Consider the following 26,591-nt stretch of genomic DNA (forward strand, 5'->3'; position numbering starts at 1 on the left):
AAATCAATTTGCCGCCCTCCCCTGATCTGAAACCCCAAAATTATGGGGTTACTTACAGCAGGTCCCATAACAAAGCTAGTTGATTCCAGAACATTCTCCATGCTAAATCAATGAATGAGCTCATGGTAATCACTGCTCATCAAAGTGGATCAGCAATGGAAGCATGCATTAACTGCCCTGGAGTTTCTAAGTTACATCAAAAAGATATCAGGGTACTACATAAGTACTTCCAATTTTTGAATGTTTGGTTGGATTCTGTCAGGGAATATTCCATGTCAGATGGGGCTCACTATGAAATTGGAGTTGACAGGTGAAATGTTTCTTTTATTTATTGCTACAATTTAAACTAATTTTTCAGAAAACTCTCTGAATTCATTCACCAGGTCAGGACAACATTGGGATCTTCCCTGGCAAATTTGAAATTGAACATGTATGAATACTCTGCTTTCAAGTTGTTTTGCATCTGGAATCTGAAATTCCACAAAACCTCCACTGCTCTGAAAATTGTTGCTCAAGAGCACTATGAAGGAGTTTGCTCCGCGCTGAGAAACTATTATGAGACACAGACAAAAATGGACGATTTTGAAATTGCAATTAGGATAGGGGATATTACTTTGCAAATTGTTACTGTATCGGTAATTTTAAGTTGGAATTTTGTGGATAAAGACAATTTTTGTTTCAGGATATCTATCACGACTTCATCAAGCTATTGCTCAATTCTGGAATATCTATTTGACGTTGTGACATTTGTTTTATATTAAAAGACGTTAAAGTTCCAAATAAACATTTGTTTCGTAGACTTTCCGTCGCCTTTTGTGTCCCCCAAATGCATTTAAATGTGTCAGACGGGAATAGATTGTGATCCATTGGAGAATGCCCTTGTTTCGACGGAATAGATTTTCAAATATTGATTTCTATTTTAGAGGAAAATATACGAAAACTGAAATATTTTGTGTCATCTTTCCGAAATTCACGTTTTCAGACTCAAATGAACAAGTTCGGCGACACGGAAAAAGGTTTTTTCCGACAAACTGCAAGAATTGAAAATTTCCGGCAAATCGGCAAACCGGCAAGTTACTGATTTACCGAATTTGCCGGAAAAAACGGCAATTTCCGTACATGAATTATCTTGCGTTTTCAAAAAAAAGTGATTTGAAAGACATTAATTTCCAGCCGCTGCGACTGTTGTATAAATGATATAGGCGCTTGGTCAGGTTCACCCACGAACCCACAATCACCATCCGCATGAGTCGCTCACTCTCTGTTCCATTCGTTCACTCAGAAACATTTCATTCTTTAATTAATTAAATATTATTATTTGAATTAGCGCCATTTGCGTATTTCCTAATGCAAGTGCGCCCCCCCCGCACACTTTCGTTATTGCGGAGCGTCGTACTCCCGTAAATCCACACAAATATTTAGATGCCTTTTTAGGCCAATTCTATTTAGTCTTCACACGTTTCACCACGGATGCCACCCGTCCCCACGTCATCCGTCAGTTTCCCGTTGATATTTCCATTTATTTATTCATAATAAACTTGGATTTATCTAAAATGTGTACTGTTATTCCCTCTGCACCGCTCATCGTCATCCGCCGCTCGTCCAAGCTCCGTGCCCTCCGCGCGAACACACATTTCGCCGTTCTCACCCGTTGGGTCTGACTCCCCAGCGACTGCGGGTGTCAACATTGGTGCATCGACCTAACCGGCTCGTGAATCACTAAGTTCCGAGCCGGAAACGGATCCAGAGTCAGGGAGGCACGTGGCGCGGATTCCAGCGGTCAGAGGTAAGTCGATTTCTTTCAATTATCGTCTTTCCTAGGTTCATTTTCGACTATCCCATTCGAAAATGGATCTTTACAGTCATAAAAAGCTAAATTTGACTCTATCATGCTCAAAATCTGGTTTTGTTTGTCAATTTTCGAAAAAATTCGACCCGCCCGCTCGAATTTCGAATATTTTTCGTCTCTGAATTCATTTTCGTTTTCACACACGAATCTGGATTTTCTACGTGTATTTTGATCCTATTTCGATTATCACACTCGCAACTGGTCTCATTAGCCTTTTTATCGCTCTCAATCACGAGTTTTCCGCGTTAAAATAGCTAAAATTGGTCAAAAAACCTTACGTAATCTTGCGTAAACTCGATTCTGAAAAGAATCTACCCCCCCCCCCCCCCCCCATCCTCGTCGATTTATCTCTCTTCAGCAGAGATTTCCTCCAAAATCTTCGTTTTTGCACAAAATGTCGATAAAAATGATCTGAAAATTCAATTTTCCCTCGATATCTCCGCAAATTTATCTTTTTTCCAACGATTCCATCACAAAATCCACTGAATCACCTCTCAAAACCTTCAACAGTTGGAATTAAGATTCTTCGAGGAGTACGGTACGCAACGGTGTATGCACAGATTCTGTGTACACCGCGACGCGCAACCGCACACTCGCAATTTCGAAGCCGAATCCCAAAATCTTTCGTCATGATTTTCGTCGATTTTCGAATTTTTTTTGCATTTCTTTTTTGCATTTTAATGATTTTTTATTAAATCTAAACATTTTCCGTCAATTATTTACGTCTCCCCCTCCTGAGACTCGTAATTAATTCGTTTTTTCTTTCAGAAAATCACTCTCTCGGCGGAAAATGTCTTCAAGACCCCCCTTCGGCATTGTCAAGCCGTCCAAACCAACAGGCAACCCTTCAAGCGGCTCCTCCGAGTTGGTAAGAACTTAATTATTTATTTCGTTATTGTCAAAAAAACGTAAAGAAAAACCTTGGTCGCAGGGGAACCCCTGGCCAATTTTTGTCCGGAATAATTAATTTCTTTTACAGGATTCGACCGCCCAGCCACCACAAGAGCGCGGAACGGATCTTCAAAGAGCATCGTCGGGCTCTGACGTCCATGGCCACCCTTCTCCCGGATCACAGAGCCATGTAAGGATTTTATTTTCAAATCTCGTATCTCAAAAACACGTAAAAGAAAACCTTGGTCGCAGGGAAACCTCTCGCCAATTTTTTCCTGAAAATAATAAAACTCCTTTGCAGAACTTAACTTCTGCTCAGTCCGGAGGCCGCAATGCTCATAAGGATCTTCACGAGCGCCATGTCCATCCTTCACAAGGATATCAACGTCATGGATCCAAGGCTCCAGCTCATGGCCACCCTTCAAGCCAAGGAGCACGAAGGTCCCAACTCAAGTTGTCAAACTTCCCGAAACTTCTGGCCAACCTTATGCAGGATACAAAAGCCACGCAAGATTTTAATTCAAAATACCACAGCGATTTCAAAAAATCAAAAAATTCGCTGATCACAGGGGAATCTATCTTCAAATTTTCCCATGGAATAATTAATTTCTTCTTCGGGAGGTTTCAGCGTAAAACAAATCCTCTCCAACAGAGCCTTTAATTGCAGGACATCTGCCAGTTGTGCATCCAATCAGGACACGCTACAACCGACTGCTTCCACTATGTCGGACGGAGAGCCCGAAGAGGACAAGGTGAAGCTCTGTGGAAACCGCCTGGAAGTCGGAGTCACCGACAATCTGGCCGGCACTCAGCGCCGCAAGGTGAGATATAGCGAACATCCTAATGAAATTCCACCCTCATTTCTTTAGGAACAACAACAGCTGCAAGGCGCTCAAGCCAAGAAGCAGCAGGCCCCACAGCGCGTTGTCAACCGCAAGGCCAACCATCAAAAATTATCCAGGAAGCGTCGCTATGCTCCGTACAAGGATGATGTCATTGGAGCGCATGGATTCTTCAATAATATGCGGTGATCACCTCCACTCATATCTGTTGTCAAATTGTAACCATTTATTGTTGTTGTTATTCGGCCATCCTTAACCCCTTTTAAGTGATGAACTTGTTGTTATCTCCCCTCAGGCCATCCTTAACTGTATGTTATCGAGTTCCCATCCTTTCGTTTCTACTTGTCTCACTCAACTTTCCTTTCATTGCCCTCAATTGCCCTCAAAACCTGTTGGATTGTACACTCACTCCCACCCTGGGTGCAGTTGTATCAAAAATAAAAGTGTTTACACTTTATTACCGTGACAATGTTGTTAACTCAACGCTAATCATAAGCTCCCTTCTCTGAGCTTATCAAGAACAACTGGATCTATTCATACCTAGATATAACAGTTGGCATCATAGGCTTAATAGTCTCTCGGCTTCACCATCAAAACTAGAGACTCCTAGGTCATCAAAATCATATTGCTATTTCGAACTTTCAACTCGAAATCGTATCTCATCGCAACATTCACTAGCGACAGTCATAGAGATTCCAAACTGTTCTAATGATCTCTAAGCTCGCGGTCACCCTTCAGAACAACCGTGGGAAATTCATTAGTCTTAGGTTTCACCACCTACATCAAATATTATGACTTCACACGATCTACATATCATGAGGTTCCCACCCAAAGGGCTTCTAACTACGTAGTAAGTCACGTAAATTTCAAAGAAGGTTCGTCTCCCAAAGAAATAATCTTCCCAAAAAACGATTGTGATTTGTCAAACGAATCACTCAAACGATCGTTTACGATTGCGATTCTGTCGGAGCTTCCCCAAAAGCGTCCGACAGATTCGAAGACGTTCTTGTTGCTCCGAATCAGAACAGAAGCAATTGGAAACTCTTGCTTTTTCATAGTGAAGTACTATACCACACGAAAGTACTAAGCCTATCGAGCAGTTAGGGGTTCTTCTTAATTGATGAACGTGATGAAAGAATAGGTCTTGAATTCACCCCTAGTATTTAGTCATGAAGAATGTACTAAAGTTCTGATGCACAGGCCGTTTCAAGGGTGTTCAAGGTGGCAGCTTCCCCATTCTTGCCACGACTTGTACTAGATTCTCCGAAGTCGACGGGCCTAGGAGCTTCTAGCAATCGGATGTCTGGCAGACGTTCAGAGTGTCTTGTCGAATTTAATCCTCGGATTGACTCCACACATTGCCGGAGATTCAGAGGTGTCTACTAGCCGTAAGATGGCAAAGTGCTTTCACAAGTCCTCGATAGTAATTCCACATGTAACTGGAAATAAGTCAACTAATACGAATAGATCAATGTAAGGTGCTGCATCACTCAGCAATTCAGACCTTAGCATTGATAATAGACTACGAGAATCCCCTCTCGCAAAGTCCAATTAAAAAATCAAAACAAGCTTCGCCACGTGTCACAAAGTGGGTGAAGCCTCTGTAATATTTCATAAAAGTCAAAACAAGCTTGACAACGTGTCACAAAGCGGATAAAGCCTCTGTATTCATTCACAAAATCAAACAAAGTTCAAAACGTCGTCTCACGTTCTTGACCTTTTCAAAACACGTCTCCTACGTGTCGCCTACCTGATTTCAAAACACAAGGCTTCAAATCAAATATCTCTGCGGCTCAACTACCCAATTGAACCTACAGTAAAACAGCTCAATAACCTTAAAAGCATCATTCAGCTTCCAAAGCTTCACAGCTTAACTAGCTTATTGCTCATTTGTCTGAAACAAGTTCACACCCCTTCCTTTTCAGACATGTGGAGAGCACCACGCCATCCCAATACACGTGGTAGTGCTCCGAGATTTCCTCTCCCTGTGCGTCAACGTAGAGAACCACCTACATTTGTAGACCTGGCCACCCTTTTCTACATACCTGTCAGTTCAGCTGGTTCTTCCCCCATGACCCTAAGATCTGAAAAAGATCGGACAATTGAAACCCGCACGTGGCTGCCATGGATTTGAAACAGTACAAAATCCAGAAGTGAGTTATTCTCAAGAAGTTCTTTCCCCAACTTCTTATGATTCATAGCCAGTTCCACCACTCAACCAGGAACAATGGGAGCTTGAGCAAATTACAAAAAGACTGAGACACTGTTAATTACTCGATCCACACATATCGTATTGTAATTTTCGTTTGCTTTTGGGTAATTTCCCGTCAAATAAAGTTCTCCTGATGAACTAAACTGTCTCAGTCCGTAAATATCAAACATCAAATATAAAATTTCAATCCAAAAATTCTATCACACTTGGTGCACAACATTGGCAAAAATATGTCAAAATTATTCAAAACCACATAAATCAAAAGTTATTCGTTCAGTTGACGTCCAGGTCTGTTCTGATAAACACAATGTCACTTGATATTAGACAGAGTTTAATATTACTCTCACGAGCAATAAAAACTCGGTTCAGAAAAGTAAACTATGTTCGAAATTGACCGGTCATCCAGATCCGAACTTGGTTTTACGGCTCCGCTACTCTCTTTGAGACATTGTTAGGAGACTTCTCGAGCCACATGTCACATTTCCACTCAAAAAAAAAAGCCAACAGGTCGGTTCAACCAGTTGGTAGGTGCCATGGTCAGATTGCATCTCTGAATGGTTCGAGAAGGGATTTTCATTAAGTCATTCCCACGAAGAAATCCAACAAACCACAAAAACTCTAGCGACGTAATGTCATTCGCCGCAGAGTATACATTATCCAAAAAACATAATGTCAAACGACGTAGAGTTTACATTATTCGGAAAGCATAATGTCCACTTGAACCATGCGTCCCTGGATCCACTCATTCCCATCTGATCCCACCGTGATCATACCGGCGGGAGCTACAGCACTCGGTTCAGATGCAAGGAATCATTTTGTTAGATGATCAAAGAATGAGGGGGGAAAGGTTTTCAAAAATACACACATCATCTCCACCTCGGAGATTGAAGTGTACACTCCAACAGTATTGAGTATTCAAAACAACTCAATCAAAATTCACTCATTTCAGTTAACTGGATTTATTGTCTTTGACAATCACCCTGGAAATGAGTGCATTCTCCAAATCTTCAAAAGGTCTCCCGGAAGTCGACACCCCGCGTGTTGATAACCCGGAGGCACCCGAGGCCACCCTTCAAGGTGACTTATCGGCTACCGCTCAAGGTAACCCCTCAGGCAGGCAATCAAACCGACGCTCGAGACGTGGTCGCCCACACCACTTGAGATCGCCAGCCGCCACTATCAAGGGTACCATCACCCGCATCGTCAATATGACGCGACAGTTCCATCAGGAAGCGTCTAGAATGATGCTGGAACATCTTGGTGGCAACCCGAACGTTTCTCCTCCCATCGAGAACGCTATCCTCCGCAATGCGAATCAAGTTCTCAACAAACTTCGGCATTACGCGGTTTAGTTGGAGAACCTACGCCAATTCGTGAACGACAAGTTCCAAGAACCGGCACTGCGAGATTCCCCCAATAGGGACACCTATCACAAAGAGGTGGAAGCTCATCTTGCAGGACTCCAACCTCAAGCCCTCCTCAACGAGGCAAAACGTGACATCGTCATGTTGGAAAGAGAGTTGTCATCTCTCGGCTTTCCAGTGACCCCCCATGTTCGTCAGGACAACGTACTCACTCCGTACGTGACATCCGACGCCGACTCATCACAATCCGAGTCGGACGATCTGAGCAGCATCAATCACGCGTTCGAAGATCTCAATACAAACATGGGCTCAGATCACAATGTCATATCAGGGAACGAGCACATCAAAGTTCCTGAGCCCAGAGTGACGATCACATCAGCGATCCTCTCACATCCAACACGGGATTCCCCGATTAACATGTATCGGACAGCGTCGCCATTCAGCACAAATCCGAGATTCTGATGTCGACAGGTGGTCTCATCAATCCACCTTAGCCGACGAACTTGCTGAAGAACAGCACCAACGCAAGTTAGACCAAATCAGAATCAGATCCTTAGAGCGGAAAGTGAGATCGAGCTCGATCAGGGTGATACTTCACCTCCTCTTCCAGTCTCTAGCCGAGTCCTTGGAGTCGTCAACTTCGAAAGCAACGCCAAACACTTGCAAAAGTTTGACGGCACTGGCAACTTCCGTGCCTTCAAGAACGGATTCAATGCAGTCGTTCTTGCCAATCCTCGACTTCCAGCAGTGACAAAGTTCAACATGTTACGCAGTCACCTGCTCGGAAAAGCCTTGCCATGCATCTCAAATCACGATGATTCCATGGTAGCTTACAAAACAACTTTGGACATGTTAGAGTCTGTATTTGGTAAAGGAGACACTCAAAGAGGTTTACTCGAGCAATTCAGAACGCTCAAGTTCAATCATTCCAATCCGGAACAAATGAAACTAGATCTCATCTCCCGCCAGCTCTTGGTGCAAAGACTGACCGCATCGGGTCTCTCAGCCTCCGACGAGCGGATCACCTTGGGTCTCATCGGAAAACTCCCTCTCTCCCTCAGAGATAAAGCCACGGAGTTTTACACTGATTTGGAAACCCCTTCCGCAAATATTCTTTATGAGTGAATTCGCAAGCACATTAACAGCTTCGAAAATGGCCTGATCGCGGCGTCCATGCACACCACACCCTGGTCATCAGTCTCCGAACAAGCTTCTGATTCACCAATACACGAGGATCCGGCTAGTCGGTTATTTCGTGATCTCCCTCTCCACAGAGAGAGGGGAACTCGCAACACCTCCCACTAATTCATTGTGGGCGGGCACGGGGCCAACCGCACAGAGCCCCCTGTCAAAAGCTGATTCGCAATCAGCAAGTTGCGTCAACGTTCCCTCTCTCCAAATATTTAATTTCATGGTCTCTCATAACGACCTTCATGGCCAACCTTTCCCAACACTACGGAATGTGTCGCCATTAGATACAAGTCATTTCACTGTCTCAAAACGCGTTACGGTTGTTTTTTTTTTGTCCCTAATGGACTCCTTTTTTCAACATGTCATACCCAAAGCGATCGGTCTCTTCCCGACCAGCTTTTTCAAGCCAGTGTCACAAGGCTTCCACGATGCGTCGACCGCTGTATCTCAAATTCCATCACTAAATTTAAAATCTCAAAACTATCATAAGGTGATCATTTACCAAGAATCGATAATCCACTGTCGTTACTGGTCCACCAGAATCCCGCTTAAAGTGCCAAGCTCAACACTACCATTAAGCGCTGTCATCAGAGACAATCTCTACATTGACGAACATCTGCTCGACGCAAATGATTTTCACAAAATCAGGCCTACAGTCATGCCAGCCAAGTTCTCTTTCAAAGACAAGAACATGAAGCTGAGCGAGTTTGTTACAAATATAAGCTCTATCATGGCTCACCTCCTTCGCGAAGATAGAGCAGAGTCCAGAAATATCAAACTCTTGGGCTACGTCTGGGATTCTAGCGACATCATCTATACGCTGTCTACAGATAATTCCGTCTTGGACATTGATCACCAACCCAAGAGAGAAATAGCCTTCACACACTCTCTCTTAAATATATCAAAAATCGTAAACAGAATGATACCAATCAGGTGTTCAATGTTTCCGGGCAAGTCTTGGAAGGACCCCAATAACCTCAAGAGGCCTTCCATTGCGAAAGTTCATAGAACCAATCACGCGAACGAACTTCGCACCGCTAGGTTCAAAACAAACGAAAAGTGCTACCTACTCTCCGTATGCCAGCTTATCTCACTTAAAAATCCTACTTTCCAAGGATTATCCCACTCTCTCAACTCACCAGGAGACAAAAAAGTGGCCGCAGAAAAGCACACCTGCGAAGATCGCACACGACGGCCAACATTCCCGCTCGATGCGTTCTGCAGTACCCCGAACGTACAATACGAGACAATGCTACTCATCGCAAAATCACGTACTCTATCAGCCCGTATGAACATCAAGATGCTCCACTTATCCCTTGGACTTCTTGCTTTGGAATTTGACGGCATCGACTCCGACATGCCTAATCCAGACTTCCATGACAATGTACTTGGATACAGAGATCCTCACACGACGACTCCTGATTCATCATCAGATCACGCCGCGGCCAACCTTCCACCAGGTAGAACCCGAGATTACATTCCTCGAAAGGCCAAGGCGCCCTATATCAATTATGCACACAGTCTGTCAGTCATAGTCGAGCCTCTGCCCTCCCCCCCCCCCCCCCCCCGGAGTGTTGTCACTTGGGCTCCGCAGAGCCCGTCCGTCCCAACTTTGCGGATATAGGCGCTTGGTCAGGTTCACCCACGAACCCACAATCACCATCCGCATGAGTCGCTCACTCTCTGTTCCATTCGTTCACTCAGAAACATTTCATTCTTTAATTAATAAAATATTATTATTTGAATTAGCGCCATTTGCGTATTTCCTAATGCAAGTGCGCCCCCCGCACACTTTCGTTATTGCGGAGCGTCGTACTCCCGTAAATCCACACAAATATTCAGATGCCTTTTTAGGCCAATTCTATTTAGTCTTCACACGTTTCACCACGGATGCCACCCGTCCCCACGTCATCCGTCAGTTTCCCGTTGATATTTCCATTTATTTATTCATAATAAACTTGGATTTATCTAAAATGTGTACTGTTATTCCCTCTGCACCGCTCATCGTCATCCGCCGCTCGTCCAAGCTCCGTGCCCTCCGCGCGAACACACATTTCGCCGTTCTCACCCGTTGGGTCTGACTCCCCAGCGACTGCGGGTGTCAACAGCGACATCAACAAATCGGTCAAATTTCTAATTTTAATCATTTTTAGGTTATTTTTAGAGCTGCGATACCTTTTTTTTGAGCAGTTTCCAAGAAATTTCATTATGAAATTCGTTGTTTTCAGACAATTTTGAGTCTAATAAAGCAATCGAAAAATTCGACTACACCACTTTTTAATTACATTTATTCGTGTATTTTGAAGGTAATTTATTTCAAATTACTAAATTACAGGTTTGTTAATATTCTGGTGCATTTTCAAACGATTTCAACAATTTTTAGTAACTTTAAAGCCAAATTTCAACAAGGCTTTTAGCTCCACGCGGCGTTTGGGCGCATATCTAAGGACAAAAAACTCCACGCTAATAGCAAGTATATATATTTTTTAAACTGGAAAGTATTGCTAGTAGAGAAATTATGTAAACCGCTTAGAAAACGGTAACATACATCTATTCCAACAAAAATATTGTTATCAGTGTCCTAAAGAATTGCCGATTTTTTAGGACAGTGTAGGAAATGAATGTAGTTTGATGGAGTATGGAATAGCCTGAACAGGACTATACAAAGGCCTAAAAGGGACTAAAAAGCAGTTGTGATAGAACAGATCGAGATACATAGTTTGAAGTATCATCATCATACTGTTTACAATCGCTAATGGGTACCTCTGGCCAAAACTGACGTAACTTTGAAACCTGATTAACTACAGGAATTTTAAACATATTTTTGAAATTAAAATTTATGAACAAGTTTTTGGTATTTTTTCAACAAAATGGTATGGCTTGTCTTTGAGATATAACACTTTGCATATGTAACACTACTGTTTTCAACTGAAAAAGGCAAAGTTTACTTCAATCTTTTGAAATTCTCAGTAACAATCATAGATTTTAATTAAGTTTTTAAAATGAAAAACATGCCAATTAATTGAATTCACAAAGTTTCATCAAAATTGAATTTGAATTTTTTTTTTCAAAATTTTATTTTTAAAGAAAATTGACCAAAAAAATATTTTCCGTCTGAATTTGTTCAAATGTGCCAAATTAATATATTTAACGTAATGGTTATAAATTACTCACAGAAATTGCGCTAAAGTTGTGCTAGATGATTTGAAAAACCAAAAAGAAAATAGGTTTTCCACTATGTTTCTTCAGTAAATTACCTAAAAAAAATATTTTTTCCGGCGAAAAAAATCTCTGATTCAAAATTTTAGTCAGACATTGCATTTCTAATATTTTGTGTTTCTCCTGTCGACTGTCGACTTTATTTCTTGAAATATATTCAAAAAATCGAACGATTCTCCCGAGTTACTGTAGAAATCGGCGATCGCAATATCCCAGCGGAATCCTCACCGTCCTATCCAATTTGCGTTTTGCTACATATTTTTCCCGCCATTTTAGTGTGCATTGGAACGATGGGACAACCTGGCACCACGTATCAATCCTGAGCTGTTCGAAAAAAAAATAGTAATTTCAAAAATCGATACCCGTAAATCGACACAAGCGCTGCAGGAGTCCATCAGGATATTTTGCACGTCAAATATGTTCTGCAATACACCATTTTCAGATTTTTACGGTCCCGTAATATGGTAACATTTGAGCTAACTTGTATGTTTTACCGTATTCCACGAGTTCTAATTTTGTGGCTTATCTGTCGTGCTATTTAGGGCATCATGTAGGTACCCAGACGAATGTTATCTCAATCTCCGCGGAATTGTTTCTTGTGAGATAGTTACTCAAATTTGTTTTGGAATTAGACTACATTCAAGGCAAGGCTTGTAGAACTTCTTACATTCAAACTTGTAGGATCGGCAGCTTCTTGCTCAAGTCTTGTTGAAGCTGCAGGTAAATGCCGGAAAGCTTTCCCAGAATCCACGAGCAAAGGTCATGGAGCTAAAAAGTTTGATTCAATATTCTATATAAAAACATTTTCCAAATGAAACTTTAGCCAAGAAAAATGAGACTTTTCAGAATTCGTCAAAAAGCACCTGAATTTCGCGTAGACCTCGTGATAAGAAGTGATCGGAAAAGCTGAGCAGAGTGGGGAAAGGGGAGTGGTGAAAGATGAGAGATTTTCTGAAAAAAAAACTTCAATTTTGAAGAAACTTTGTAAAATAAATTAATTTTAATGTTTTCCATTTAAAAAATAACATAAAAATCTACGATTGCTACTGAGAATTTCAAAAAATTTGAGTAAAATTTGCGTTTTTCAGTTAAAACAGTACTTTTACACATGCAAACTGTTAGCCAAAAATTATATCATTTTGTTGAAAAAATATCAAAACCCTTTTCCAAGCTTCACAAGATATAGTAATGTATTTTGAAAGCTTCATTATATGTGTTTCTTCATTTCTTTTTGTATCGATGCCCGTCTGATCTTTTTGAAATAGAAAAAATAAAAATTGAAAATTTTCTGAAACGATATCTCTCCATATTCCATATGAGTAATAATGCCTGCCTGCCTGCCTACAAGATACGGTGTTCAAATCAAAGTTAGAAACAACACACATCGGAGGTCAAAAAGCCACCTTTTTTTCTAAAATTTCCCAGACAATTTGTCCTAAATTTTCGGGTAATCTTCAATTTTAATCTCTCCCGAAAAGTTGCTCGCACACATTTCTCTTTTTATCGCCACTCAATCAATGTATTTTGTAGCTAAATTTTAAAATTTTGAATTAAAAAGCCTGACGGAGAATTAGATTCCAGAAAAATTATCACAAAAAGGTTCAAAGTTACAAGGTTCATTTGGAGAATTTTTTCAAATAAGAAATTGAGTTAATATCCCGATATTCCGGGTCTAAAACGCTTCTGTCAAACGGGAAAAGAAGATAATCGTAGAGGTAGATTTTGTGCAGGTATTCACGAACAATCGGATCTTCTCGAACTTGCTTTTCAGCTTCCAGACGTTTGGTCCATTTGTGAGTAGAGTGAGCAGTCTCGGTAGCTGCAAAATTTTTAGAAAATTTTTTAAAAAATTATTAGAATAAATTATTAGAATAAAGTATTAGAATAAAAAAGAACCTACTCAAAATGTCTTTATAAATTTGCTCAACTAAAGTGTCACGGACGCCTTGCTTTCTTAAGATATCTGCTAATTTAGCAGCCGACGAAATCCGATCTTTGAGGTCCGAGTCCATAGGCAGCAGCTCCCAGTTCTCAACTCCCTCGTTGAATTTACAGTTCCTAGAAAAAATAAAATCTTAAAATAGTGCTCAATCCAAAACTCATTATTTGGTTTTTCTGAATTTAAGACTTAGCCTAAGCTTGTGGCTGAACACAAACCTTAGACTTAGCCCAAGCCTAAACCTTGGCCTAAGCCTAAGCCTAAGCCTAAGCCTAAGCCTAAGCCTAAGCCTAAGCCTAAGCCTAAGCCTAAGCCTAAGCCTAAGCCAAAGCCTAAGCCGTAAACATCGCCGGAGTATTGGATTGAGTACTTTTTAAAGAAACTTTACAGAACAATAATCTGGTCGAAAAATTTCTACTGATATACTTAGCCGTGCCACAATAAGATCTCACTCACCAAGTCGTTGGAGCAGCATGTGCCTCAACATACTCAATTCCCGCAGCTTTAGTCTCATTATTCTGAATCTCGACGAATGACTCGTAGGTTTTCTTCGCGATACACCGCATATCGGTTTCACAGTCGAAACACCGTTTTTCACTTAAAATTATCAGTTTGAACTTTGACTATTTCAGAATTTGCAACTAACACGACACATTTGTTCAAGTACATCGACACAAAACGGCGAAACGGATCCCGCACGAACACAAATCGCACTGCGTCCTTATCGTTCTTCAATGAATCGGATGGAGTCACAAAGTTTGTCTCACTAGTGCATTTCCTGGAAAAAAAAGGTGAGGCATTGAGTTCCTGCACACTACCTACCTAGTACTTGTCTCCCAAGTATTCGTGAAATTGTTTTTATCCTGTAGGTACTGCGTTTCGTTGTACAAGAGGCACATCATGTTGAGCGTCAGCTGAGACATAGACTTCCGGATTTCGCAGGCAATAAGCTTGTTGTCCGGAGCCGTCTGAATTATAGTTTAAGCAAGATTGCGTGCCTGGCCCCTGCTTAAGGTTAAGTTAAGGCTTAGGCTTTGGCTTGGGCTTAGGCTTACGCTTAGGCTTAGGCTTAGGTTTAGGCTTAGGCACATGCTTAGGTTTAGGCTTAGGCTTAGGCTTTGGCTTGGGTTTAGGCTTAGGCTTAGGCTTAGGCTGAATCTTAAGCTGAGGCTTAAACATGGGCATTGGGATTTCCGTGGGATTTCCAAAAAGCTTCCACATTGTTTGTTAGACCCTAAAAACCCCAAAAAACTATTTCTAATCTCTCAGAACCCCTTTTCAGGCCATTTACTTGACATAGAAATCAGCGAAAAAATTCACTGGAGCACTTTCAAATGGCGATTTCAAGGGTTCAGAGTTGAGTTCCGCCGCTGAAATTTTTGTGGTGATCTAGTCTAAACATAAGCTTTCAAATGAAATACGTATCGATTTAAAGTCCGGGACTAGATTGACCTCCTTTCCTTGTTAGGCTTAAGCTTAAGCTTAGAAAAACCAAATAAATAACACAGGTCTTATGCGAAATTTGAAAACTTTCCTAAATTGATTTGAAACGATTTTCATTTTGGCTCTCAAGCTTTAACGGAATGCTCAAAAAGTAGGCAGTAGGCAGGCTGAACAACAACTCACGAAAAAACTGGGTGCATAGCTGATAAACGGCTTTATGAAACCATCGGGGTTGAACCCTAAAACTTTTAGTATTTGGTTGAAAATAATCAATAACAAACCTTTTAGGCTTTTAGGCTTTAAGACAAAATATAAAATTATCAGAACAGAAACTATCATCAATATTTTCATTGTTGATTTTTGCATTTTCTTCCGGAAAAAAAGAAGCAAATGATCTTGGAAACCTTTGTTTATAAGGGCACAGAATATCCCAAACCGGATTTTCGAGCGACAGGACTTGAATTTGATTTTAATCTGGACACCTTTTTGAAAGAAGAGAAACGGAGATCTAAAATGAATTTGAACGTTTTCCTTGTCTGTAGAGAAACTTTAGAGTGACTTCACAGCTGAGCTTTAAAAGTAGAGAGCTTTAATGGGAATTATTGGCCTCACTGACATGCTTCTTTGTTTTAGAAACAATCAAGATAAAGATGATTTCATCTCAAAATAAGTATGAACAAATAAATCCGTTGAAGATCCTTTATTCTACGATAGAAAGTGTTTTCATTCAGGTAATTGTTTTCTAGAAAGAAAGCCTGGCGAGATTTATACCTATTTTCAGAGAAACTATAATTTTGCTGGAATATGAAATTTCGGATTTTCAAAAATTTGGGGCAAACTCATTTGCCTGCTAGGTAGGCACAAAGTGCCTTAACTTATCAAAACATGGTGCATTGACTTTTCTCCTTTAGATAGGGAGCAGGGCTGTGCGGCAACCGACATCCGAGTTGCCGGTTGCCGAAATTTTTTCGGAATCGTCAGCTTCGGCAATTGCCGGTTGCCGGAAATTTTGGGTTCGGCAACTTCGACAATTGCCGAACTTTTTTCCGCAACTTCGGCATGCTAATATTTCGCCGTAAACGAGAAAACGACCATTATTTTTTGCCAAAACGCTCAAAAATATAATTTTAAAAAAACAACTTTAAAACTTGGTTGCCGGTTGCCGAAAAGTTGCCGAAATTTCGGCAATCGAAAGTTGCCGGTTGCCGAAAATTTCTGGGTTCGGCAAATTCGGCAATTGCCGGTTGCCGAAAATCCCGGTTGCCGCACAGCCCTGTTAGGGAGTAGAGTTTTTGGCGCTTTTTTTTCGCTGTAATACAAAACTGATTCCAAAAAAAAGAATTTCATAGAAAAAGTTCTCGAATAATTTTATTTTTTTCTTGGCGGGTAAAAAATTTCAACAAAAGCTTATCTTGCGCAAGAAAAATACACACGAGTTCCGAATTCCCATCCCTTTCAGCTAAATTATCAATTTTTCAAACTAGGATACGAACCCACACAAAGAAGTGCCTTTGAGATATTTCACCTAAGAAACGGAGATCATTTCCGCGATTAAAGTAAATTCCGACACGAAGTCCGTCGGATTGAATCGAAAACGTGGTTGTTCGCCAAATTGAAACTTTGATAAAACTATTTGAATAATTCCGAACCATCACTATTTACAGACAAAAAACTTCAAACCTCTAGAAATCAAGTTCCGGAAGGAATTTATCAATATTTTTTAGGTACATATGTTTTTACTTTATTCAAACAATACAAGTTATTCAAAACCGCTGTGTGTGCGCAACGTAGTGCAAAAGGTAGTTTTTTGGAAGCGGCCGACACGTTCGGGGTTCCGCGTTTGGGGTGACGCCGTTGCGGCGACTTCATTGGAACTAGGGCTAAACAACCGGACGTCCGGTCGTCCGAACCGGACGCACATGCTTCCGGTTGGGGGTAGCTATCCACGACGGCCGACAATTTCCGAGTTTCGCCACTCACTATAAAATTGCTGATTAAGTATAGTGGGTGGCGAAACTCGGAAATTGTCGGCCGCCGTGGAAACCTACCCCAAAACCGGACGCAGTGCGTCCGGTGGTGTCAAAATCGGACGACCGGACGCCGATTTGTACAGCCCTAATTGGAACCCTACTTCTCAACTCAATTCATTCAAATTAGCTGGAAAAACTTTACACTCCTGAAAATAAAGACTAACAATAAATTGACAAATGTGAATTTTTATTTTTATTTCAAAAACAAAACTAAAATACTTCTCTAGCAAAAATATGAGATACATAGATTAGACGATGAGACGTGTACCCGTTGTGAACAATCCTTCAGTCGTGTTGTATACCCAATTGGTGACATTATCCATCGCAGCTTTGCAGATTCCACCAGTGCTATGGCATACGTCGGATCTGAAAACTTTGCCGAGCTTGTACAAATTTATGACCTAACTATTTCATTCGATAGCCCATGGTTTGAAACGATTTTTCATGAATTTTAAGCTGCGAGGCTCTAAAACTAAGCTCACGGCGAACTTTCAGAAAATACTTCAGCGCTTCTATTTTCCGCAACTTTAGAGTTTGGTAGATCAAAACCTATTAGAAACTATTTCCACTCCTGTGACCGTGAATTTTTTATTAACAAATCCTTACTTGACTTTGGCTATGCACTTATTCAAAGTCTCAATTGGCTTGTACGAAAATGCAGGTGGTGAATTTTCGAAAATCTTGTTCATCTGAAAATCTCTTTTTTTTTTCTATTGATATTTTTTCCTCTGACTCCCAACGCCTACCGTATCATGCATATTCCTAATATGCCCAGCTGTGTCATTTGGGAAAAATCGATAAGACTTTCGAACAATTTTCGCTCGGATTTGCTTCACATTGAACCGAAAGTGTAGAACAGTGCCATTTGCCATTTTTGTGTAGGTGGACTTATGAAGGAACTTTCCTGGGGAATGGGTTTCACAGATATCAATAAGAGAGGTGTTGAAGATGTACTGAAATGTGTAGGATTGAAGTTTTAAATTTTCCTAGACCTAGGCCTAAGCCTCAGCTTAAGCCTAAACCTAAGCCTAAGCTTTAGCCTGAACTTATGCCTAAGCCTAAACCCCGCAGCAAATATTACCTTGGGCGGTTTTTTATATTTTCCACGTGAGTTCTATCACCGACCTAATGATTGTCTCCGCTCATCACGAGGGATCTTCCACAGAATCCTGCCTTAACTGCCCTGGAGTTGATATGCTAGACAAGGAAGATGTGGAGGTTCTGATGAAGTACTTCAAGTTCTCCAATACCTGGATTGATTCGATATTTGCTAGCTTGATATCTCCCAATCAAGTGGAGCTTATCCAGTGCGATCATGAGTAAGTAATTGCTGTGACTACTGCCAAATTTACCGTATAACTTTATAGGGACATTGCCAAATTCATCAATCATTCCAAATCAACCTTAGGATTCAGCCTAAGCCATCTTAATCTGAACATCATCGAGTACTCAGTCTTCAAGTCCTTCTGTATCTGGAAGCTTGTGTATCATGAGACAAGCATCGCAATGAAGATTATGGCTCAAGAGCATTTTGAGGGTGTTACCAGTGCTCTCCGGAAGTATTACAGGGTAAGGGGAACCTATTATTTTCTGCTGAAGTCCTGTTGTGCCTGTTTTCAGAAGGAATCCAAAATGAACGACTTGGAAGTGGCAACCCGAATCGGGGATATCACATTGCAAATTATCACTGTCTCGGTATAAAAAAGGCTAATGATTAATTAATTAGTTAAATATATTGCTTCCAGAACCTCTACAACGACATGATCCGGCTATATCATCAAATTGGAGTTGAATTTTAATATACTAATTTAATATAATGTATTGGGAGTGGTTTTTCTAAATTCTGATTATTTATATTTTCAACTATTCATATAAACTTTATTATTTCGAATCGTGTTGCAAATTGCAAGTAGACACGTCCTTAAAGTGTCCTCAACGCCAACAGATCTCTTTCCGATAGGCAGCGCCGGTGCAATCTCTGACCTGACTGAGGTCTTTTGTCTCAATATTCTATTACATTGCATTGGAAACGTATTAAACTGAACGGGGTTTTTATACATATATCGGTACACAAATTGCCAGATGCAGTAGGTCGAGTTAAATTGAGGAAGGTTTTTTCCTTCAACTTTGACAGCTAATTCCACATCTTGCTTTGATTTGTCAAAGAAATTTCCATAAACATAATATAAGTCATAACTTTTCCTAGCGTTTTGTAGTAGTACACAATTTTGATATCTTCAGAATGAGCTGAGATATGGGTTATTAAAGTTATGTGGGCAGTTTTTGGTTGATGCACCATGTTTGGCTCACTCTCAATAGTTTTAAAATGGTTTGATAAATTTAGGAGGAACCAATGTATAAGATGTTAAAATTATTCGGGGTCATATCAATGCACCATGCCAAAAAATATATCCAAAACCCCGATGCACCGTGTCCAAAAGTATATATAAAAGTGCGATGCACCATGTTCAAAAATATATTCAAAAATATGATGCTCCATGTTCAAAAATACGATGCACCATGTCAAAAAGTATATCTTGAAGTATGATGCACCATGTCTAAAAATATATTATGAAGACTACTGTAGAATTACCGTAATTGAAAACTTGCAAACTTTGTGCTTTGCCCTACCCGATACCATCTTTAGACTCAGTGTCTAGAAGTACCTGCCGCAGAAGATCCGAAACTAGAGATAGTTTTGTACTGGAAAATATGTATGTACTTCCTTTTTGGGATGACAAATGCGTAATCATCTAAGCGGATCTACAACGTCTAGGACAGGACAGTTTTCGGGTTGTTTTTGAAACAAACTAGAAATAGAAACTAATTTATTTTTGAATTCAAAGGGGCTTTAGTTATTCACCAGTTATAAATAATCCCTGAGTCTTATCGTAAACCCAACTAGTGACATTATCCATTTCAGCTTTGCACAGGTTACCGGTACTATGACACACATTTGGTCTGGAAAAAAAGACATTTAATGAAGTTCCTGGTAGTTCAAAAAAAGTTACGTTGCTTTTGCTATGCATAAGTTCATGGTTAGAATGGGAGTGTAGGAAAATATTGGCGGGGTGGCTCCGAAGATTTTGTGCATCTGAAAAACTGGCTAAACATGAAAAAAAAGGAAGTTCCAGACAGTCCGAACCGTATCATGCATATTCCAAATGTGACCTTCTGTGCTGTTCGGGAAAAATCTATATGGTTTTTCCACAACGTTAGCTTTAATTTCCTTAATATTAAATCGAAAATGTAGTACTGTTCCATTGGAAAACAGTGTAGTTGTTGAGTTGTGCAGGAATTTTCCGGGTGAGTGAGTTTCGCAGATATCTATGAGAGATGTGTTGAAGATGTACTGGAAGTAGGATTTTATCTGTTTCAGAAATGCCAAAAGTCTGCAAAAGCTTTAAACTTAAGCTTGGCGTCAGAGGCGAGCGTTAGCTCGCCACTGACGCTATTTAGGATTAGGCTTAGGTTCAGTCTTTGGATTAGGATTAAGCCTAGGCTTACGCTTAGATCCAGGATTTGGCTTAGGTTTAGGCTTAAGCTTAGGCTTAGGCTTAGGCTTAGGCTTAGACTTAAGCTTGGCGTCAGTGGCAAGCGTAAGCTCGCTACTGACGCTATTTAGGCTTATTATGCTTAGGCTTAGGCTTAGGCTGAGGCTTAGGTTTAGGCTTGGGCTTAGGCTTATGCTTGGGATAAGGCTTAGACTTAGGCTTAAGCTAGGCTTAGGCTTAGGTTTTATGCTCATTCTTAGGCTTAGGCTTGGACATAGGCTTAGGCTTAGGCTTAGGCTTAGGCTCCTTTTCTTACAGTCAAAATTAAGTTTCAACAAAAATACCAAAATTTTCGTGGTGGGACCCTAACAATTCGAAATTTCGTAAATCTTCCAGTTATGCAGAGCTGTTCAACCGTGAAGTAATGAAAAAGGCATACATTTTAAGAAAAATTGCAAAAAAAAATTGCAATTTGAAAAAAAACAACTTATAGGACTTCGTGTTGGGACTCTATAATTTACGAAATTCCGTCAAATTATAAGCTTATGGACTGGGTTTTGCCTTGTAAGTAGATTTATTACACCAAAAAATGATACTATAAAATACAATTTGAATTAAAATTCTGGATCCAGAAAATTGTTTTTTTTTTCAATTTTTAAAAAATAATTTCAAATATTGTTGGCTAAGAATTAGGCTTAGGCTTAGACTTAAGCTTAGGTTTAGGCTAGGTACTATTACTTAGGGGTGGCTATAGGTCGACATAGGTCGATCTGCGACCTAGCGACCTAGGTCGCATTGCGACCTGAATTACCGACATTTTGTTCTCTTTCGGTTTTGATTCACTTGAGTTGTTAAAATCCGTATAACTCGAAAACTAAAGATTGCAGAATATGTATATTCCACTAACATTTTCTCTATTAAGATTTTACAAGTTTATGCGTTGTTTCTAAAATTTAATTTTTCACTTTTCGAATTAAAAACGTAGAAAAAAGCACAGAACAAAGCTGTTGTGGACGGAACGTAAACCTGAGCTTTATACAGACGTGACCTTTGGGTCATCATGAACTTATCGCGTAAGCGACCTCTCTTTATTATTCATTACTTCTTACACCTATTGTAATAAACGACTTCTCTCCTTGTCTCTCGCTCAATACACAACAAAAGCATTGATTTCTACAAATTCTACAATTCTACAAAAAAAAAATTGAAATTTAGAAAGTTAAAACATGACGGGGGGAACGAAACCCATAAGTACCATATTTTTCAAGTTGAAACAATTTTAGTCAGCAGCAAAACCGGCGGATGTCGGCTGTTCTAACTTTTTTCGACAAGGTGTCTTATGGATAAGAAATCGAAAACAATGTAAAATAAATGATTTGTAGCAATTTGTTAGTATACATATTCTGCAATCTTATGTAGTTTTCGAGTTATACAGATTTTAACAACTCAAGTGAAGGTCACAAAGCGACCCAGGTCGCTAGGTCGCAGGTCGCTAGGTCGCACTCTTGCCACCCCTACAACTACTTAAAATTTCCGGCATGTCGGATTAATGCCGAAAGAAATTTTCCGCCAGATCGGCAAATTTGCCGGAATTGAAAATTTTCGGTGACTGGGCAAACCGGCAATATGATGGAATTAAAAATTTCGACAAACCGGCAAACCGGCAAATTGTCGGAAATAAAAAAAATGCTTACCTTGGGTGGCGCAAAAATATTAATGAACGTTAGAGTCTTCATTCCAGAAAAGTCATTCGTATAAATATTTGGCTCCAATCCGACATGAGTGTTCTCAAATAACAATGCTCCAATATTCTTCCCAGCCATCACCAGCTCCGCATATTCCAGCACACTACCATCCCCTGGAACCATGACCTCATCGAAATCGGCGACAATGCCCAGCTCCGTCCGAATTTCTAGAGAGCAAACTTGCAGAGCAATATGGGATGCGATAATGAATACACTGTCATCTATCTTCGGGTGATAAGGTGCAATATATGAAGAGAGGGCTCCTACATTTGGCCAAGGTCGTAGCTCAATGAGCCCAAGCTTTTCATAGTAGTCCAGAACTTTTTTGGTGTCTTGTGTGGCTGAATGAAAGTAGACTATAAATCGAGTTGCTCCCTGAGCCCGCCAAGCTTCGATGTATAAGATTACGTTTTGCCATTGAGAATAGTAATAGACGATTTGTAGGCATACAGTGAGGCCTTTTTCATATGATTTTCCAATTTCAACGATTTCGGAGAGGAAAGCTTCTCGGTGGCCCAACTGGATGGATACCTGAAAATTAAGTATAAAAAATGGTTGGGGTCTGGGGTCTGGCGTCTCGGATCTGGGATATGGGCTCTGACCTGGGATCTGGTCTCGGGGATTACCTTCTGAACTACTCCATTTTCTGGAAGCACCCCATAAAAATGGTGCGGAACATAGAAGCAATTCCTTGCGGGACCATATACCGGTGGGCAATTTCCTTCGTAAAATCCAAAGGAATATCCGTTAAGCTTCAATTTTGTAATCGTTCCGTTATAATATACATGTACTAGTAAGTAGTTACTTGCCTTGATACAAGGGTTCAAGCTAAATATTCTTAGACGGGGTGGACTGGTTCTGGAATTAAGTTACCAAAAAATTGTCAGAAAATTTTTTTTAAAAAAACCTGTAATCCACATAAACCTTGTGATAAAATGTGATGGGAAATGATGCATTTATTTGGTTTTTTAATAAGCTCTGATTCTGAAACCTTGGGTAAACGTAGAATATAGTGAAATACAAGCAAACAGGCAAGAAATCGAAGGAAAACTTCATTTTTCATGCTTCTTGTTTCATTGAAAGCCGTATTTCTGCGTTCTTATCTGATCTTTATTCGTAGGGAGAAACGGATGTTCCGATAATTAGAACAAGCATTTTTGAATTTGTATTGTTCATAGAAAAAAAATGTTTCAAGCAGAATCTTCAATTGAAAATTAAAGTTCGGTGATTACATAAGATGGCCCCTAAAACCGAATTTCGTGGTTTAAAATTTTTCAAAAAATTTCAAAGTTCTGGAAAAAAGAACAAATTTTGAGCGGAACTCATCTCAAATTTCACGGACGCTTTTTTGCCGATTTAGGTACATATTTCCAAATTTATTGAGCCGAGTTTCTGTATATTTTCAAAGTCTTTTCTGTATATTTTCAGAGACTTGCACCAGGCGTGGGCGGAAACAAATTTTACCAGCAAATCGGCCAATCGGCAAATTGCCGGAATTGAAATTTCCTACAAGCCGGAAAGTTGCCGGAATTAAATTTTCCGGCAAATCGGGAAACCGGCAAGTTGCCGGAATTGAAAAATTCTGGCATTCCGGAATAATGCCGAAATAAATTTTTCCGGCAGATCGGCAAAATTGCCGGAATTGAAAATTTCGACAAACCGGCAAATCGGCAAACTGCCGGAATTGAAAATTTCCGGCAAATTGGCAAATTGCCAGAATTGGAAATTTCCCTGCAAATCGGCAAATTGCCGGAATTGAAATTTTCGGCAAATCGGCAAGTTGCCGGAAATGGGAATTTCCGGAAATTCGACAAATTGCAGGAATTGAAATTTTCGACAAACAGGCAAGTTGCCAGAATTATAATTTCCGGCATGTCGGAATAACGCCGAAAAAAAAATTTCCGGTAGATCGGCACGATTGCCGGAATTGAAAATTTTCGGTGAATGGGCAAACCGGCAATATGCTGCAATTAAAAATTTCGACAAACCGGCAAACCGGCAAATTGCCGGAAATGAAAAATTCCGGTTGAAAAATCTGAAAATTATCTGAAAATTTAAAATGTACTGCGAGAAATATCATAATTTAAAAAAATGTATTTTGAGAAAAAAAAGAAAAATGCCATTATACAGAATTCAACAGCTACCCAGAAAATAATTATTAACAAAAACTAAATCACTCTAACAATGGATTCCTACACTCCTCATCTCCAACATTAATCATAAAAGTTCGAATAAATGGATCAGCATAGTAAGACCTCAACATAATATATCTTCTATCTTCAAGAACTCTCCACACAAAATCATGAAACATCTGCTTTTCGCCAATTGGTTGCTCGAATACTCCACTGTGAACTTCAATATTCATCTGACAAATTGTGACACCTGCATTGTCAATTGCTCCATTTCTATGAAGTTGCTCCATTATCGGAAACTCATTCTGCTCGACATCAATCCATAGAATATCGATCAGACTTTTGTTGAGGATGTACTTGAAGAAGTAGTCAACTGCGATGTGCTCGGTGGTCTCGGTTCTGTAAGCCAGCTCTTCTTTTTGCTCTGAAAAAAGCTAGATAAATATTTTATTTTTTTGATATTTTGGTTTTCTATTTTTGTCTAGTTATAACGATTTTTTTCCGGCAATTCGGCGAATTGCCGGAATTGAAAATTTTCGGCAAATTGGTAAACCGGCAAAGTGCTGATATGTAGAATTTGCCGAGAAACGGTAAATCGGCAAATTGCCGGAATTTAAATTACCGGAAATTCGGCAAATCGCCGGAATTGAACATTTTCGGCAAGTTGGAAAATTGCCGGAATTGAAATTTCCGGAAATCAGCAAATTGCCGGAATTGAAAATTTCCGGAAATTCGGCAAATCGCCGGAATTGAAAATTTCCGGCAAATTGGAAAATTGCCGGAATTCAAATTTTCCGGCAAATTGGAAAATTGTCGGAATTGAAAATTTCCGGCAAATCGGCAAACCGAGAAAGTGCAAATTTGCGAATTTGCGGAAAAACGGCAGATTGCCGTACATTTTCGGCAAATTGTGGTTTTTCACTTTTTTTTGGAAATTTAAGAATTTCAATTTTTTCAAAAGGTCACAGTTTTAAGTCCTTCTGTCTTGTAAGAAATCCCTCTAAAAAATTCCGGCAAAATGATATCCGGCAAATCGGTAAACCGGCAACTTGGCAAATCGGCAAATTGCCAAATTTGCAGAAAAAAACGGCAATTGGTGAAAATTTTCCGTCAATTGTGGTTTTGCACATTTTTTTTTGGAAAATTCAGAATTTCAATTTTAGTCGGCAAAATTGTACGCATCCTATGAATGTTTCTACAGACAAATCGGCAAACCCGAAAATTGCCGGAATTGAAATTTCCGGCAAATCGGCAAAAGTTTTTTTGCCGGAAATTGCTAGTACTCAAGCTAATTTACAGGTGCTCAAGCTAATTAACAAAAAAGCACACAAAAAATACCTGTATAAATACTTGATTTCTGCACTCCGGTCTCTCCACTAACTGCGTATCGGTAGTACTTTCCTCCCAGCTTATCTTCATAGAGGATCTTATTCACTTCGGGAGATGGATCGGCTCCATAGAATTGAGTATTCGGATGAAGCTCCTTCAAACTGATCTCTCCCATAATATCGTGTCCGATACCAAGTGTGACCATTGTGAGAAGTTGGCTCTGATTCCGAGGAAGAGCTATGTACTTTGTCTCGTCTTTGTTGTACACGTGACGGATGTCCAGCGCATTGTAGGCTTTGAGATTGTCGCATTCCTCAGTTAGACTGGAGAACTCGTCGAAGAACTGAAATTTTTGAAGGTTTTTGGACGATTCTAACCTAGTTTTCTTGAAAGGAACTTACCTCAACATATTTCCCTTTGAGCGGTCTCAACTTCGGGTAGACGCAGTTATAATAAGCATCAAAAAGCGGAGAGGACTTGTACGACGTTAAATTTCTCGCAGTGTCATGTCTAACCGGCGGTGGAGCCCATTTGAACACATTAAGTTCATTTTCCTCCTTTAGCGGCTTCTTGTCATTATAGTTGGAATAGAGCATAAATACCACAAATACCAAAGCGCCGAACAAAATCAATCGGGGTAGACTACGCATTGGAAGTCGTTCGGTTAGCCGAAGCTTATCAAATCGGGAGTACGGAAGCATGACAGCGGAGTGATGTAAAATTTCGGTCCAGAAAGCGCTTTTAAGCCAGCAAGGTGCAGAGATATCATCGGTACATAGATCTACGGATAGAGAATCCGAGGCGAGGGGAAACCGGAATCCAGTGGATTTTTGGTGTTCCGATGGATAGCTTTGTCTTTTCACCATATTTTCAGAAATACGAATGCTATGATTCAAGAAAGCACCCGCTCG

At 40.2% G+C, this 26,591-nt stretch overlaps 6 protein-coding genes, 6 non-coding genes and 2 pseudogenes across 15 annotated transcripts; 8 read left to right on the forward strand and 6 right to left on the reverse strand.

Annotated features, from left to right (window-relative positions):
• Window positions 1-110: 110 nt before the first annotated feature.
• nhr-259 (NR LBD domain-containing protein) lies at window positions 111-736 on the forward strand (the record flags this gene model as incomplete). The annotated part of the gene is made up of 3 exons (NM_060521.3): window positions 111-310; window positions 359-635; window positions 683-736. 3 exons carry the CDS (start codon window positions 111-113, stop codon window positions 734-736), a joined length of 531 nt encoding a protein of 176 aa, NP_492922.1.
• A 1,881-nt stretch (window positions 737-2,617) lies between these two features.
• Window positions 2,618-4,038, forward strand: C27C7.1 (SRP40_C domain-containing protein). Its single transcript, NM_060522.6, has 5 exons — window positions 2,618-2,717; window positions 2,829-2,930; window positions 3,042-3,361; window positions 3,408-3,561; window positions 3,610-4,038. Exons 1-5 carry the CDS (start codon window positions 2,640-2,642, stop codon window positions 3,769-3,771), a joined length of 816 nt encoding a protein of 271 aa, NP_492923.1. The 5' UTR covers window positions 2,618-2,639; the 3' UTR covers window positions 3,772-4,038.
• A 2,742-nt stretch (window positions 4,039-6,780) lies between these two features.
• Window positions 6,781-9,973, forward strand: ZK1025.1 (annotated as a pseudogene). Its single transcript has one exon. A coding segment is annotated over exon 1 (3,193 nt).
• A 3,211-nt stretch (window positions 9,974-13,184) lies between these two features.
• ZK1025.2 (sulfotransferase family protein) lies at window positions 13,185-15,301 on the reverse strand (the record flags this gene model as incomplete). Its single annotated transcript, NM_060523.1, has 7 exons — window positions 13,185-13,387; window positions 13,469-13,626; window positions 13,964-14,104; window positions 14,154-14,285; window positions 14,330-14,475; window positions 15,134-15,189; window positions 15,232-15,301. 7 exons carry the CDS (start codon window positions 15,299-15,301, stop codon window positions 13,185-13,187), a joined length of 906 nt encoding a protein of 301 aa, NP_492924.1.
• On the forward strand, window positions 13,735-13,839 carry ZK1025.18. Its single transcript, NR_050570.1, has one exon. It is a non-coding gene; the product is annotated as an Unclassified non-coding RNA ZK1025.18 (non-coding RNA).
• On the reverse strand, window positions 13,735-13,839 carry ZK1025.16. Its single transcript, NR_050571.1, has one exon. It is a non-coding gene; the product is annotated as an Unclassified non-coding RNA ZK1025.16 (non-coding RNA).
• ZK1025.14 lies at window positions 14,528-14,671 on the forward strand. Its single transcript, NR_050572.1, has one exon. It is a non-coding gene; the product is annotated as an Unclassified non-coding RNA ZK1025.14 (non-coding RNA).
• A 1,927-nt stretch (window positions 15,302-17,228) lies between the features above and the next one.
• Window positions 17,229-17,933, reverse strand: ZK1025.5 (annotated as a pseudogene). Its single transcript has 3 exons — window positions 17,727-17,933; window positions 17,587-17,669; window positions 17,229-17,346 (listed from the first exon to the last, which is right to left on the reverse strand). Coding segments are annotated over exons 1-3 (408 nt in total).
• Window positions 17,934-18,108: 175 nt separating this feature from the next.
• On the forward strand, window positions 18,109-18,868 carry nhr-244 (NR LBD domain-containing protein; the record flags this gene model as incomplete). The annotated part of the gene is made up of 4 exons (NM_060525.2): window positions 18,109-18,299; window positions 18,348-18,549; window positions 18,601-18,675; window positions 18,726-18,868. The coding sequence occupies 4 exons, from the start codon at window positions 18,109-18,111 to the stop codon at window positions 18,777-18,779; spliced, it is 522 nt and encodes a 173-aa protein (NP_492926.1). The 3' UTR covers window positions 18,780-18,868.
• A 927-nt stretch (window positions 18,869-19,795) lies between these two features.
• Window positions 19,796-23,282, reverse strand: gtnt-53 (Glycosyltransferase family 92 protein; the record flags this gene model as incomplete). Of its 2 annotated transcripts, NM_001047254.3 has the most annotated exons (6): window positions 19,796-19,941; window positions 19,992-20,074; window positions 20,126-20,332; window positions 22,169-22,750; window positions 22,846-23,077; window positions 23,127-23,275. In NM_001047254.3, 6 exons carry the CDS (start codon window positions 23,273-23,275, stop codon window positions 19,836-19,838), a joined length of 1,359 nt encoding a protein of 452 aa, NP_001040719.1. The 2 variants fall into 2 exon arrangements, with proteins under 2 accessions (NP_001040719.1, NP_001040718.1); NM_001047253.4 differs by lacking the exons at window positions 19,796-19,941; window positions 19,992-20,074 and having other exon boundaries at window positions 20,087-20,332; window positions 23,127-23,282.
• Window positions 20,466-20,554, forward strand: ZK1025.12. The gene has a single exon (NR_050573.1). It is a non-coding gene; the product is annotated as an Unclassified non-coding RNA ZK1025.12 (non-coding RNA).
• Window positions 20,613-20,701, forward strand: ZK1025.13. Its single transcript, NR_050574.1, has one exon. It is a non-coding gene; the product is annotated as an Unclassified non-coding RNA ZK1025.13 (non-coding RNA).
• ZK1025.11 lies at window positions 20,613-20,701 on the reverse strand. Its single transcript, NR_050575.1, has one exon. It is a non-coding gene; the product is annotated as an Unclassified non-coding RNA ZK1025.11 (non-coding RNA).
• A 1,012-nt stretch (window positions 23,283-24,294) lies between the features above and the next one.
• Window positions 24,295-26,403, reverse strand: ZK1025.3 (Methyltransferase FkbM domain-containing protein). Its single transcript, NM_060527.5, has 3 exons — window positions 26,082-26,403; window positions 25,690-26,023; window positions 24,295-24,775 (listed from the first exon to the last, which is right to left on the reverse strand). Exons 1-3 carry the CDS (start codon window positions 26,379-26,381, stop codon window positions 24,393-24,395), a joined length of 1,017 nt encoding a protein of 338 aa, NP_492928.1. The 5' UTR covers window positions 26,382-26,403; the 3' UTR covers window positions 24,295-24,392.
• Between the last annotated feature and the right edge of the window lie 188 nt (window positions 26,404-26,591).

The sequence above is a fragment of the Caenorhabditis elegans genome, chromosome I (assembly GCF_000002985.6).
Source record: "Caenorhabditis elegans chromosome I".
Lineage (NCBI taxonomy): Eukaryota > Metazoa > Nematoda > Chromadorea > Rhabditida > Rhabditidae > Caenorhabditis > Caenorhabditis elegans.